The sequence below is a fragment of the Pipistrellus hanaki genome (genome assembly GCF_964339955.1).
Source record: "Pipistrellus hanaki genome assembly, chromosome: 5".
NCBI lineage: Eukaryota > Metazoa > Chordata > Mammalia > Chiroptera > Vespertilionidae > Pipistrellus > Pipistrellus hanaki.
Window position 1 is genome coordinate 84,448,717 of NC_140507.1, and position 15,855 is coordinate 84,464,571.

General features: G+C 39.2%; 1 protein-coding gene across 1 annotated transcript in view; it reads left to right on the plus strand.

Moving 5' to 3' along the window:
- Nucleotides 1–15,855, plus strand: part of PIWIL2 (piwi like RNA-mediated gene silencing 2) — a 65,168-nt gene that overhangs the window by 28,526 nt on the left and 20,787 nt on the right. Inside the window, exons 16-19 of the mRNA XM_084884441.1 lie at nt 2,799–2,900; nt 3,692–3,808; nt 5,024–5,112; nt 5,980–6,085. Of these exons, the coding sequence (XP_084740567.1) occupies nt 2,799–2,900; nt 3,692–3,808; nt 5,024–5,112; nt 5,980–6,085 (414 nt within the window). The remainder of the gene's footprint in view (nt 1–2,798; nt 2,901–3,691; nt 3,809–5,023; nt 5,113–5,979; nt 6,086–15,855) is intronic.

Here is a 15,855-nt window from a genome sequence, read left to right on the forward strand (position 1 = left end):
AGAGAGCTAGAAACATCGATGAGAGAGAAACATCGACTAGCTGCCTCTTGCACATCCCTTACCGGGGATATGCCCACAACCAACGTACATGCCCTTGACCGTAATCGAACCTGGGACTTTTCAGTCCGCAGACCGATGCTCTACCGCTGAGCCAAACTGGTTTCGGCTGAATACTTGATTTTAAATAACTTTGGTTATCAATTAGTCCAGAAACCTGTGTCCTATTTATCTACACATGAAATACTGAACTTGCCCTGAAAGGCTAAGAAAATAGCCTTTCCCTGACTGGTGTGGCTCAGTTGATTGGATGTTGTCCTGTGCCCCAAAAGGTTGCTGGTTTGATTGCAGGTTTGATCCCAGGTAGGGAGCATGCAGGAGGCAGCTGATCCATGTTTTGCTCTCACATTTATGTTTCTCTCCCTATCCCTTCCTTTCTCTCTAAAAAGAGAAAAAAAATCAATTAAAAAAAGAAGGGAAGAAGAGAAAATAGCCATCATATCCTTCAGTTAATTTTGCTTTTCTCATTTTATTTTGGCACTCTTACTCACTGTAGTGTTCTGTTCATCACATAATTGACTCAGAATAGCTGACTTAACTTTAGTTCGTTATCTATATAGAACATGTCGTGCTCAGAAAGCAACTTCTTGGGCCAGGTGCCATCTTGCACGATTCAATACTGAGCTGTTCCAGTCTAGTCTGGCTCTAGATTTAAATTGCTCTAGCGATGAACTTGGCAGATGGCCCATCAGCTCCATGCCGATAGTGAATCAGGATCACTGGAGCTGAACAGGTCATAGTCCTCACATCTCAGTTGTTGAGACCTGCAGTTCTTATCTGTATGTACATAAAACAGGAAGAATATTAAGGAGGAAACAAAAGCAGAGGAAAGATTTTATAAGTAATTAGTCCTTGAAGATTGGTTCTTGTGAGATTAATACTAGAATTATATTATTTTCCTCCTGACTGTTCATGCCTATGTACTTTGCTGTGGCCTCCCTTCCCCCAGGCCTGGTCGTTGATAAAGTCTGCCCTGTTTTAAAAACAAAATAAAAACAGCCCTAGTCAGTTTGGCTCAATGGATGGAGCGTCAGCCTGCAGACTCAAGGTTCCCAGGTTCGATTCTGGTCAAGGGCATGTATCTTGGTTACGGGCATATCCCTGGTAGGAGGTGTGCAGGAGGCAGCTGATTGATGTTTCTTTCTCATTGATGTTTCTAACACTCTCTCTCTCTCTCTCCCTTCCTCTCTGTAAAAAAAAAAAAAAAAAAAAAAAAAAAAAAAAAAAAAATTTTAAATCAATAAAATATATTTAAAAAACAAAAAAACTAACAGTTTAGCGCATCAACTCCCTCATTTCATAACTTCTCTTGTTCTCTTCCGGAGTGTGTGTTGCTAACAGCTTTCATGCAGAATGGATATGAGTTTCATTCACAGTGTTTACCAGATTTCACTCATATTGGTCTTATCTGTCTCTCTGTAATCTCTATGGTATTCTGTTTTATTATGCTCTTTGTTAGAGGTCACAAATTCAGATGTCTACTGGAGCCAGATGAGTAACACAGGTGAGTGGAGTGGGCCATGAGGGGACCGTAATGAACCAAAAAGAGTAAACCCCATAACTGCAGATTAAAAAAAAGCCCAGCATTGTCAAATTGATTTTTAATTTGTTTTCAATAGAAGCCAAAAATCTAGATTTGCATATATGTGCATCTCCCTATATTTAAATGTTAAAATTTAAAAACTTAAAGTCAATATAAGAACTGAAAAGCCACATCAATTGGCTAGATTCAGCCCATAAGCTCCCTATGTGCAGCCTTTGTTCTACATGACTTTAGAAGTTCTTTGATGTGGTTGCTGGAATGTCCTCTTAATCTAACACGAATCTTGAATTGGAATAGAATACTATTGGTTCACCATTTATAGCCATTTTTTCTATAAAGGATTGTCAACTTTATTATATTTCACTGGAGTACTACTTTTCTTTATTCACACTTTAAAAGATCCTCTGGGTTTTAAAAAATATATTTTTATTGATTTGATAGAGAAAGGGAGAGGGGAGAAAGATAGAAACATCAATGATAGCTGTCTCCTGCACACCCCATACCGAGGATCAAGCCCACAATCCGGGCATATGCTCTGACTGTGAATCCAACCAAGACCTTCTGGTTCATAGGTCCATGCGCAACCACTGAGCCACGCCATCTGGGCAAAAGATCCTGTTTTTAATTCTGGATCTCCAAAGCAGTGAGGGATAGAGCATGCTGATATGAGATGTGCTGCTGACAAAATCATTCTTTCTCCTAATCAGAGAGTAGGAGAGAAAGAGCTACTTACAGGTTTGGCAATAGCTTCATTTCCATCTGCATTTGGCCCTGCATTGCTTTTTGTGGTATTGTATTCCATGTGTTCTCAGTTAAAGTTCTGAGTATGAAGGTAATAAGGTACTTAGTTTACTAAAGAGAGTGGTAAAAATATTACAGAGACTTGAAAAGAGCAAGTAATAAGTAACCCTTGCATATATTCAAGTCTGGTCCTTTTCTAGGCATCTTAAGTCTCCTAATAAATAAAAGGTAATCTGCTCTTGATAATTTTTGGTAACATATTACATGTTTATGCAAAGAACCCCTGGACCCAACACTCAGGTTCAAGGACTCATTTCTGTGGTAGAATGTCCACCATCTTTGTTTCATTCCTTTCTCTACCTTAAAGGTGCCTTGACTTTGCAGACTCTCAAACTGCCTCTGACTGAGCCCTGTCAGAGTTCCCAAGCCAAACTTACATGTACTTTATCTCCTCAAGGGGAAGATACAGATGGTTGTGTGCATCATCATGGGCACACGTGACGATCTCTATGGGGCCATTAAAAAGCTGTGCTGTGTGCAAGCTCCAGTGCCTTCGCAGGTGAGTGGGAGCTGGGCAGGAGGCAGAGATGGAAACAAGCTTCCCTTGAGGCTTGGGAAAAAAGGGATAGATACATGTGTACAAAAATACTCAAGTAACTATTAGAATGTAGTATGTGAACATCCTCCTTTAAAGCCTGCCCCTCATTAGAGGAACCGGGAGAATGGCAGATGCTCTTCATAAACGTTGCCTTCATATTCCCAAATGAGTAAGTACTTTGCTTGTTTCAGGATGAGTCTCTAGGTGGTTTCACATGATTGGGTTCTGAGCGTATAGGCTTCACTCAAAGAGGGGAAAGCTTCCCCGGCCAGTGTGCTTTAATGGGTTGGAACATTGTTCCATGCACTGAAAGGTTGTCAGTTCATTTCCCAGTCAGGGCACATACCTAGGTCGTGGGTTCTATTCCCAGTGGGGGAGCATATGGGAGGCAACCAATCAGTGTTTCTCTCATACACCAATGTTTCTTCCTCCCTCCCTCCCTCCCTCCTCCTTCTCCTCCTCCTCCTCCTCACATCCCTCTTTAAAATCAGTAAAACATATCATTGAGTGAGGCTTTTTTTTAAAAAGAGGGGAAAGCTGTTCTCCCATGGAGATTGAAAAAAAAATTTTACTCTCCATGAGATTTTCGCCTGCCAAGAAACTCTAGAATTAGAACTACCGGTATTAATACAGTGTTTTAACTGCTAACCAAAGGTTTTTAAAACAAATGTAGTATATACTTTGAATTATTTAAATTTTCTGAGAGGTTGATAGTGTTCTCTTTCCTCATATTTTGTTTGGACCCTTTATAGGTCATCAATGTCCGAACCATTGGTCAGCCCACCAAGCTTCGGAGTGTGGCCCAGAAAATTTTACTGCAGATTAACTGTAAATTGGGTGGTGAGCTCTGGGGAGTAGATATTCCTCTGGTGAGTGATGCCGATATATGTCTTCATTCAGTTTAACCTGCCTAGCTATTTTTCTCAGAGTTAGCCATAATTTCAGTGCTTAGTAGTCTAAACGGTTCATTGCCTATTTTAGATAGCTCATGAGCTAAGAATGGTTTTTGTAGTTTTTAATGGTGAAACAAAAATAAGGCTAACATTTTCTGACACGTGAAAATTATGTGAAACTTGCCCTAGCCAATTTGGCTCAATGGAGAGAGCGTTGGCCTGCAGACCAAAGGGCCCTGGGTTTGATTCCGGTCAGGGGCATGTGCCACAGTTGCAGGCTCCTCCCTTACCTGGGCCTTGGTTGGGGTTCGTGCAGGTGGCTACCAATCTATGTGTTGCTCTCACATCGATATTTCTCTCTGTCTTTAACTCTCTCTAAAAGTCAATGGAAAATTATCCTTGGATTAGGATTAAAAAAAAATTATGTGAAGTTCAGTTATCAGCATTCTTAAATACATTGTTATTGGAACATAACCATATTTCTTTACCTATTATCTGTGGCTTCTTTCATGCTGTGATGGCAGAATTGAATAGTCCTTTAAACACCATGTGGCTCACAAAGCCTAAGACATTCATTCACTCTTTATTTTTATTTTTTTTAAATACATTTTATTGATTTTACACAGAGAGGAATTGAGAGGGACAGAGAGTTAGAAACATCAATGAGAGAGAAACATCGACCAGCTGCCTCCAGCACATCCCCTACTGAGGATGTGCCCGCAACCATTGTACATGCCCTTGACCGGAATCGAACCTTCAGTCCACAGACCGATGCTCTATCCCACATGTGTCAAACACAAGGCCCGCGGGCCAAATCCAGCCCGCCAGGCCTTGCAATGTGGCCCGCACCGCGCTGTCATCACTGCACTCCGCTGTCAGTTTATGACATTGTCAGTTTATGACTGTTCAGTAAACCATTCGGCCCGCGATTTAGGCTGGATTTTAGATTTTGGCCCCTTCTCTGATTGAGTTCGACACCCCTACTCTATCCGCTGAGCCAAACTGGTTTCGGCTCATTCACTCTTTACAGAAATCATTTGCTGATTCCTGGTCTAGATCACTGACGGATTCTAATTTATCTTCCTTTCCCAGAATTTATTTTCATATGTTGCTTTGAGGTTCGGATAATAATTAAGGATGGGTTGATGGATCACTTGGGGATTTTGATTAGTTTTTTGTTTTCTAACACAGAAACAGTTAATGGTAGTCGGGATGGATGTTTACCATGACCCCGGCAAAGGCATGCGCTCCGTGGTTGGCTTTGTGGCAAGCATCAACCTGTAAGTATTCTTCATTGTGCCATTTTGTTTGGTTATGTCATTTTGATACCTAATCTTATTATAAATACAGCAAATGTTTTCTTGGTATTTTGTATTATAGTATATTGCCTTTTACCTAATACATAAAAGTACACTCAAGTGTTTCCTCCTCTATCTGCCTGTGAAATTAGTTTACCAGTCTATTTACCAAACTTGTCATATGTGTAAGTCTATTTCCTGGCTACAGTGCCATCTCCTTAAAAATGGGGACTATGTCTTGTCGGTGATTATGTTTTAACTCCAGAAATGAGGGGAGTTTTTTGTTTATTTTTTCTGATTGTAAAAATAAGGCATGGTCATACAAATATCTTTAGAAATTAGGAAGTGAGTTTTTCATGGTTCATCTTCCTTCAGCCATTACCTAAGGTTTGATGTATATATACTTTCAGATTCTCTGCTAACACACATAGGTGCTGTATATATGTATATACAAGTGGCATAGTACCGTGTATACTCTTGCTCAGCTTGATTTTTGTACTTAAACTGTGTATGTTGGACAGTGTCCCATCAATAAAAGCAAATTCTCTTTAACTGTTGTATGGGGTTTATTGTATGCCACAGCACTATTTACTTAACTTGTCCTCAGTTGGTGGATATCAATGTTGTCCCATTTTTTTAACTGGAAGCAGTTTTATAGCAAATATCCACAATTATACTTATATTTCCCCCCACATCACTTTGTGTTTTTACATGTGACATAATTGCATTTACTACTTGGAATTGGATTGGTGCATAGAAACCTGTGTGTGCTAACATTCAGCCTGTGGGCCTTCCTCTGTGAGAGTGTTTATCCTCTTGTCTTTCTCTTTCTTACTGCCTCCACCCCAGCACCCTCACAAAATGGTATTCTCGAGTAGTATTCCAGATGCCTCATCAAGAGATTGTGGATAGCCTGAAGCTGTGCCTGGTGGGCTCCTTAAAAAAGTTTTATGAGGTGAGGACAATGTCACTTCTAAAGTTTTGGGATTTTGAAGGACTGCCTACCTGAGCACGTTAAGAGGAAGTGTGACTTAGTGGAAGGGATCCCACATTGAAGGTGAGTCTCTTGAACAGACTGAAGAGTTAGTCATGCTGAACAGGACTGCCTTCAGGCTGCTGCTTGTACACAGCAGCTTAAAGAGCTAAATCTCTGAATTGGTTTGGTAAGTAGTGATTATTTCCCATGTTATCAGCCCGATGCCTATAGACATTGACTTCATGCCCTTATCAGGGAAACTGAGAATAAATATCAGCAATAAAGCAGTATATGACTTTACTCAGCTTTATGGCTGTCATTAGGCGCTGCTGGCTCTTTTCATTTTGGTTCAAGACAAATGCCTCCCTCTAAATCACCCCTAGAACTCAAAGGAATGCTAACCCTGGAGAATTACTATCATTAAGCTGATACAGGGTGTGGGAAAATGAACAAGCAAAATACTGGGTTTTTCCTTGGCCAATACATCAAAGGGAGCATTGATACAGTAACTTTCATTTGCTAGGGTCAGAGTTAGCCCTTTGCATGAAGATTAACCAGCAAGAAATTTAATAATTTCATGTGCTTAAAGTCAGTCTCTAGAATTCTATCTTGTTTCTTTTTAGAGTAACATTTCTTATGGTGTCCTCAAATAACGTGGTACTGTTTCAGGATTGATTGGAGGTTATGTAGAAAATAAGTTGATTTTTTGTCTCTAAGGAGGTCCATGTGATACGTTGTTTTGCTACCAGGTTCCAACACACCTTTCTTTTTCTTGTGATTGCTTTCCTTCAAATTTCTGTCTGTCTTTTAGGCCCATGCTTGAAAGTTACTTCTGTTCAGCCTTTCCCTTTGCCCCCCACTGCTCCAGCCCTTAGCTAGACTTTTATCTTTATGTTTCTCTCCCAAGGCCCTTAATTTATATTCTGTGTAGTAATTAGCACATCATGCCTTATATTAATTACTTGGATCCTTATGTAACTTTCCCTCTGGGTTGCAAATTACTGGAGCACTGTTTGGTTATTGATGGCTGTGTAACAGATTACTGTAAAACTTAGTGACATGCAGGGGGCATTTATGGCATCATGGTCAGGCAGTTGGACAGGGCACAGTGGGCTCTACTCTCTCTCCATATGGGCCTCCTCCTGTGGTCTTTCCACATCTGCTAATTTGGGCTTCCTCAGCCTAATATCTGGGTTCAAGCCATGACTGTTCCAAGAAATTGAGAGAACAGGTGCAAGTCATGTTGCCTTTTATACCTCAGCCTGGAATATCATGAAGTATTAGTTCCACTGCATTCTTTTTGTTGAGTAGTTTCATTCTGAATATTCCTAACATTTGGAGAAGCCAGCAAATCTCAGTTTTGCCAGAGAGGGTGGAAACATCATCAGGCCCTTAGGAACTCTAACATAAATATTTTAAAATATAGTTTCCTGTGTAGAGATTGTTGTGGGTTGAATTGTGTCCCCAAACCCAAACGATGTTGAAGTCCTACCAGTGAATGTAACCTTATTGGGAAATAGGGTCTTTACTAGTACATATGATCCGATTCAGATGAGGTCATTAGAGAGGGCCCTAATCCATATGACTATGTTCTTATGAAAAGAGATTTTGATTTTGATGCAGAAACAAACACATATAGAACAAAGACAATGTGAAGGCACAGGGAGATCACAGTCTACAAGCCAAGGAACACCTGGAGCAACCAGGAGCTAGGAGGGAGACTCTCACAAGCTTCAGGAGGAATCAACCCTATCAGCGCCTTGCGTTTAGACTTCTAACCTAGAGGCCTGGGTGATAGTACATTTCTGTTGTTTAAGCCACCCAGTTAGTGGCACTTAATTACAGCATCTCTAGCAAATGAGTACGTGCCCAGCTTCTGACACCTGCCATTGCAGTCCTGATCCAGGAACCGCCGCATCAGGTAGGAAAGAGTGTTACACTCATGTGTGGGAAACAACAAAAAGAATCGTGGGTTTTTTGTTAGTTTCTTTCTTCTTTTTTTTTTTAATGCCAGGGAGGAAAGGCCACCTGGGGGCAAGATCTGGAGCCAGTTTTGCCTGTTGGTAGGCATCTGGGGCTTTCCACGCTAGTTACCTGGATCTGGCTGAAATTGTTCTTCCAGTTTGTTCAGCTATCTCAGTTTCTCCATTCCATTTGCCAAGGAATTTTCCTACCTTTTTGCTATCCTGCCTCATATTTTTTTCTGATCATTATTCTTGAATTTCTTAAACTTTCTTTTCTTTTTTTTTAACCTTTAGAACGTAGTCAGTGATTTTTGTTTTGGAGAGAAAAAATGAAATATTTTCTATTTGCTCTTCGTACCCTCCTCTGTGCTTGGAAAGTTGGCCCATGTTGATTACATCGTTGGCTCCCTTGCCTAGTTTCTGGTTGGTTTAGCTAGTGAGAGACAGTTTTAAAGGACTGGGAAAGTTATTGTTATGTCTGCGTCCTTTTCACCCCAGCCCCTTCTCTAGATCAATAGAGAAAGGGAAAATACCTATCTAACGAGACCTTCCTTGACCCCACTCATGTTGAGTGTGACCCCACTCATGGAGGGAATAAAGAAAGGGAATGTTATTTATTTTTATTATTTTTGTTTCTTTTTAGAGTAATATTTCTTATGGTGTCCCTCAAATAGCTTGATACTGTTTTAGGATTGATTGGAGGTTATGTAGAAAATAGGTTGAATTTTATAATATAAAATAAAATAAATACATTAAATAAAATAGTTGGTTTAGAGTACTTGTTTAGTAAAACCAACATTGGTGACAATTTTTATTGACTACTTTTTTTTTCCATGTGTATGGACCATACTTTGTTGGCATGCCTCAAAAATTTTTATTGGAAACTGGACATTTTTAGTATAATGTGGCAACTCTATAAATTATTATATCTCCACTCCCCAAAATTATTGTCAATCCTGTTTGTTTGATGAGTTTCTTGGCCTGATTCTGTGATCTCTGTAATCTGAACTGTGCATAGCCACTGAAATCTCCTAATGCTTACCTTATTCAGCTAATGACTTCACAAATATTTCTCTGTATGCCTTGAACTTGTTCTGCCCCCTGCTAGGGACTGGTAACTTGTTTTCACATTACCAGTAGTGAAGCTGCAAAGTGTAAAAACTACTTCAAAGAAAACTACTTCATAGAACAAGTTTAAACACCTCGAAATCATTGTTCTTCCTAGTCTCAGCCATTTTTATTGAATAAGTGCTCTTCAAATTGTTGTAAGACTCCGATTAGTATCAGTAACTATAAAAAAGTGGATTTTGACCATTTTTGCAGTGTACTTCTTGCTTAATGGAGTAACTGATTTTTGGAAGTCCTTTTCCATTCAAGAAGTTTTTCCTGAGGAGTGCTTTTCATAATCTTGGTGTTTTATAGATGGACAGTGATCAGAGTTTAGAACCCACTTAGGGGGTATCAAAGGGCTACGTCTTAGGAATAAGAGTGACTGAGAAGTATATAAGTTCTTAGAGCAACTACAGCTCATTCTTGAATTTTTTCAGTTCATAAAATCAGATAGGCTAACCCACAGTGCTAATGTTCCAAAGTTTTTCATACTCCAGACACCTTAAATCTCCTCTGCATAAAAAACATCATTCTAAGCCCTACACTCTTTCTGTTAACAGTATTATAAGTACTATGTTGGCATACAGTATTTAAAAAGAAATATATTAAACATAAATACACATATGTATGTGTGTATGTATAGATAGATATGCACTGAGTGGCCAGATTATTATGATTTCCGAACACATAATAACCTGGCCACTCATTATACTTATATGTAAGTGAAAGCTTGCAAATCTTGATATGTCATAGGACCAGAGTTAGTGGCCCCCAGCCTCTGGCTAGTAAGTCCTCTGCTTCTTTCTACCCAGCATGCCGTTCTTATACATAGAAAAACCTTATTTTAAAATCCCAACTCTGGTCAGTCTACAGAGTGGCCAAATTATTATGCGTTCAGAGATCATAATAATCTGGCCACTCAGTGTATATGTGCACATGTTTACATAAACGTGTATATGCATATATATTATGTAATAGATAATATAAAGTTTAATTGAAGAATAATAGAGCAACAAAATAAAAAAGCTGAGGTACAAAAGAACAGAAACTTTAGGGACATATGCTAATTCTGGAAGAGACAGCTGAAATATTTAAAAGATTTGAAGGAAACTTGGAAGACTTTAGGGATCAAAAACCAAAAACAGGGCCTTAAAATTAGTGGTGATCCTGAGTACACTCCCCGCTTTGGACTATAATTCTAAAGAACTAAAAACCAGAAGAAAATAAAAGCTATTGGTGCCCCGCCCAGTGTTGTTAAGTGGTTAGAGTATCAGCCCATTCACTAAAAGGTCACAGGTTCAATTCCTGGTCAAGGGCATGTATCTGGGTTGCAGGTTGATTCCCTGTTCTAGTGCATGAGGTAACTAATGATGTGACTCTCACATAAATGTTTTTCCCTCCTCCCCTTTCCTCTCCCTTTCTCCTTTCACCTTTCTCCCTCTCCCAAATGGGACTTCATAAAAATTAAAATCTTTTGTGCCTCAAAGGACACTATCAAGGTGGCCCAAGGTCTTCTAATTGAGCCCTCACCCCCCCCCCCAAAAAAAGGACATTGTCAAGAAAATCACAGATAATCTATGGAATGGGACACAAATTTATCAGCTATATCTGGTAATGGTCTAGTTTCCAGAATATATAAAGAACTCCACAGTAAAGAGACAACCCATTTTTAAATTGGGCAAACAGGCTGACCAGCATGGCTCAGTGGTTGAGCGTTGACCTATGAACCAGGAGGTCGCAGTTTGATTCTGTGGTCAGGACACATGCCCGGGTTGCAGGCTAGATTCCCAGTGGGGAGCATTTAGGAGGCAGCCAATCAATGATTCTCTGTCATCATTGAAGTTTCTCTCTCTCTCTTCCCCTTCCTTCCTCTCTGAAGTCAATAAAAATATAAAAATTAATAAATTGGACAATAGATATTTCTATAAAGAGCATATGAATAGACAGGAAGCACAGAAAAAAAGCTTAATATCAATTGTTATGGGAATGAAAATCAAAATAAAATACCATTTGCTCTGGCTTCAGTGGTTAGAGCATCACTGACCACTTCTTTCCCCTCCCACTTCCCCACCCTCCGCAAGGGTCAGGGGTTCAATTCTAGTAAAGGGCATGTACCTGGGTTGCAAGTTCAATCCCCTGCCTGGTCAAGGAGAAGTCAGGGAGAGTGCGGCAGGTAATCAAGACGTGTCTCTCACATCCATATTCCTATCTCCCTCCCTCCCTCCCTCCCTCCCTCCCTCCCTCCCTCCCTCCCTCCCTCCCTCCTTCCTTCCTTCCTTCCTTCCTTCCTTCCTTCCTTCCTTCCTTCCCTGTCTCCCTTCTCCCCTCCTCTCTCTCTCTCTCTCTCTCTCTCTCTCTCCCTCCCTTCCTCCTTCCCCCCTAGCCCCATCTCTCTCCCTTTCTCCTGTCCACTCTATAAAAATCAATGGAATAAATGTCCTCAGGTGAGGATTAACAAAAAAAGAAAAGAAAGGAAGACTACTTATCACCAAAAGCAGATAAAGGCATTTCACTAGAGACCACAATTTTCAGGAACAAAGATGCAAAAATCCTCAACAAAATGGCAAATCAAATCAAATAATATGTATGTCCGAAGCCAGTTTGGCTCAGTGGTAGAGCGTCGGTCTGGACTGAAAGGTCCCAGGTTCGATTTCGGTCAAGGGCATGTACATTGGTTGCAGGCATATTCCCAGTGGGGGGTGTGCAGGAGGCAGCCGGTTGATGTTTCTCTCATCGACATTTCTAGCTCTCTATCTCTCTCCATTCCTCTTTGTAAAAAATCAATAAAATATATATTTTTTTAAAACAATATGTATGAAAAATTATACACCATGGCTGTACTAAAGTGAATATTGGCTCTCCAAATTCATGTGTGCCTGGAACCTGTTAAATGTGACCTTCTTTGGAAATAGAGCCTTTGCAAATGCAGTCAAGTTAAGATGAAGTAGGTGAACTGCGATGGGTCCTAAAATAATTATTAATATTCTTTTAAGAAATGGGAAATTTGGTCACAGAATCATAGGGTGAAGTTTATGTAAAGAAGCAGAGACACAGACACTGGAGAGAAGGTGCTCTGATGGTGCAGGCAGAGATTGGAGTGGTGTATGTACAAACCCAGAAACAGCAGGGATTTTAGAAATCACCAGAAGCTAGAGGAGGCTAGGGAGTATTCTTTCCCCAGAGCCTTGGCGGAATCATGGCCCTGCTGACTCCTTGATACCCTCCTTCTACCCTCCAGAACTGTAAGATAATAAATTTCTGTGGTTCTAAGCCACTCAGTTTTAGTTCATTGTTACAGCAACTCTTGGAAAAGAACAATACAACAGTAAAGTAGTTTAAATCCTAGTTATGCAAGGTTAATTCAACATTTGATTTGAAAATCAAGGTAGTTTATCAAATCAACAGGCTAAAGGAGAAAAATATCTCATCAACAGATGCAAAACATTTGACAAATTCATCTCCCATTCATGATTTACAAAAACCCTAGCAAACTAGTAATAGAGGATAAACCTCATAAACTTAATACAGAATATCTACAAAACCCCTACAGCTAATATTATACTTAATTGTGAGAAACTGCATGCTTCTCCATTAAGAATTGGGAACAAGACAAGTATTTTCCCTCTCTCTGCTTGTACACTCAGTATCATACCAGAAGTCCTAGCTAATACAAACAGACAAGAAAAGGATGCAATGAACAAAATAAAACGACGAACAAAATAGAATCAGAAGCAAGGAACAGACTGATAGCTGTCAGAGGGGAGAGGGAAGGAGAAAATGCATGAAAGAAGGAGAAAAGGTTTAGGCAAAGAGCATACATGCATAACTCATAGATATAGACAACAGCGTAGTGTTGACCAGAGGGAAGTGAGGGGTGAGTGCTGGTTGAATGGGGACATCTGTAATAGTGTAAATAATAAAAATAAAGTTTAAAAGAAGATAAACATGCTAAAAGAGAAGCCCTGGCCAAGTATTTCATTTGGTTAGAACATCATCCTGATATACCAAAGTTGCAGGTTTGATTTCTGGTCAGGGCACATAACAAGGGTCAACCAATGAATGCATAAATAAATGGAACAATAAATCAATGGGATCAATGTGTTCCTTTCTGTCTGTCTCCCTCCACCCCCACTTTCTTTGTCTCCCTCTCCCTCTAAAAGCAATACATTTTTTTAAAAGGAAATAAAAGTTATACAGATTGGGAAAGAAGAAAGAAAACTGTTGTTTGCAGATAGAATGATTATGTAGAAAATATCAAGGAATCAACAACAATTCTACTGGCACTAAGTTATTAAGAATTCCAAGGTTGCCAAAAGTTAATATATAAAAGTCAATTTCTTTTCTGTATACTAGCAATAAATTTCAGTTTGAAATTAAAATCAATACCATTTATATGAGCACCAAAATTTGAAATATTTAAGTGTAAATCTAAGGTTGTACAAAACCTACATGAGAGAAACTATAAAACTTTTTTTCCATTCAAAAATATCTAAATAAATGGAGAGATAACCCATGTTCATCGATAGGAATCTCAATATCTTTGAAATTCCAGTTGTTACCAGCTGGATTTATAGAGTCAATGTAATCCCAATCAAAATTTCAGCAAGCTATTTTGTTGATTTCTACAAACTAACATTTAAATCAAATGCAAAGGTAAAAGACATCGTACTGAAGAGGAACAAAGTCAGGGATCTAACATTACTCAATTTAAAGGGTTTCTGTAAAGCTACAATAGTCTAGATGGTGTGGTATTGATAAAAGAATAGATATGTCAGTCTAACGGAATAGAGCACTCATAAATAGACCTGTACAAATAAGAGTCCAGTGACTAGAAAAAGAGCATAGTCACTGTAATGGGAAAAAGGTAGCTTTTTCAACAAGTGGTTCTGGAACAACTGTCCTGCCCCATACCAAAAGAGAGAGAGAAGAGATAATCTTACACTGAACTTACACCTTTCACAAAAAATTAACTCAAAATGTATTACAAACATATTAAAAATGAAAAACTATAAAACGTCTAGATGATGACATAGGAGGCAATCTAAGTGGCCTTGGGTTTGATGATAACTTTCTGCAAAACCATGATTGGTGAAAGAATTGGTAATTTGGACTTAAAATTTAAAACCTTTGCCCTATGAAAGACACTAAAAGAATGAAAAAAGCTACAGACATGGAGAAAATATTTGCAAAATACATATCTGATAAAGAACTGTTATCCAAATATACAAAGAACTACTAAAACTCAAGAAAACAAATATTCTAATTAAAAGATGGACAAATCTTGGAAGCAACTGAAATGGTGAACTGTATTACATCCAGATAATGGAATAATCGGCACTAAAAGCAACAACAAAACTATGAAAAGACATGTAGGAAATGTAAATGAATATCATGTAGTGAAAGAAGCCAATTTGAAACAGCAATATGCTATATGATTTCAACTATATGATATTCTGAAAATGGCAAAACTATGGAAAAGATTAAAAAAGGTCAGTGTTTGCCAGATGTTCAGGAGAATGAGGAAAGTAAAGATAAGTAGATGGAGCATAGAGGATTTTTAAAGCTATATAACTATTGTATATGAAAAGACATAAAGACAGTAAAGCAGCAAGCAGACTGTCAAATTAAAGCGGGGAGGGTAGGGAGATCTGGGGGAGATAAGAGATCAGCCGAAGGACTTGTATACAAGCATATAAGTACAACCAATGGACACAAAACTCTGGGGAGGGAGGGTATGTATGGGGGAGGCAATGTTAAAATATGTACACAGATAATAATTAAATTAAAAAAAAAACATATATGATACTATAACGGTGGGCATGTGACTATGTATTTGGCAAAGCCCATAGGATGTACAATACAAAGAGTGAACCCTAATATAAACTATGGGCTTTACAATTGATAGCCCTAATATAATGTTGTAACAATAGGAAACTGTGTCTGTACGTTGGTGAAAACTACCGTGGCCTTAATTTTTTTGTAAATTTAAAAATGATCTGAAAAACGAAGTGTCTTAATTTAAAAACATACACACAGCCCTTGCTGGTTTGTCTTAGTAATTAGAGTGTTGGCTGTGGACTGAAGGGTGGTGGGTTTGCTTCCATTCAAAGACTCATACCTCCGTTGCAGGCTCGATTCCCCACCTGGGTTGAGGCACGAGCAGTAGGCAGCCAATTGATATGTCTCTCTCACATCAGTTTTTCTCTGTTCCCCTTCCTTCTACTCTCTTTAAAATATCAATGGAAAAAATATCATTGGGTGAGAATTAACAAAAACAAACAAACAAAAAAACTATAGGGAGGATTAAAAATGGCGGTGGAATATGTGGATGCTGCGTAGACACAATCCCAGGGCCAAACTGGAATTACAATTAAAAAATACTTTAAAAAATTCCTGTAAAATCAACAGAAAACTTGCTAGAGGGAACCCTGATAACAGAGGGTGGAAAGTGGAGACTGCAAAGACTGGTAGGTGGGGCAAAGGTGAGAAAGGGCTGGCCAGGCTCCCATAGACATCATCTGAAGTTCCCTAGAGATACTTGAGCTGTGGAGGGTTGCCACTGAGAACTCTAATCCCCAAACTGGGTCCTCTAGCAGAGAGTACCCAAACTGGAAAGGGTACCCACATAACATCTAGTTGTGGAAAGCAGTGGGGTTGCTATCTGCCAAGGAGAGA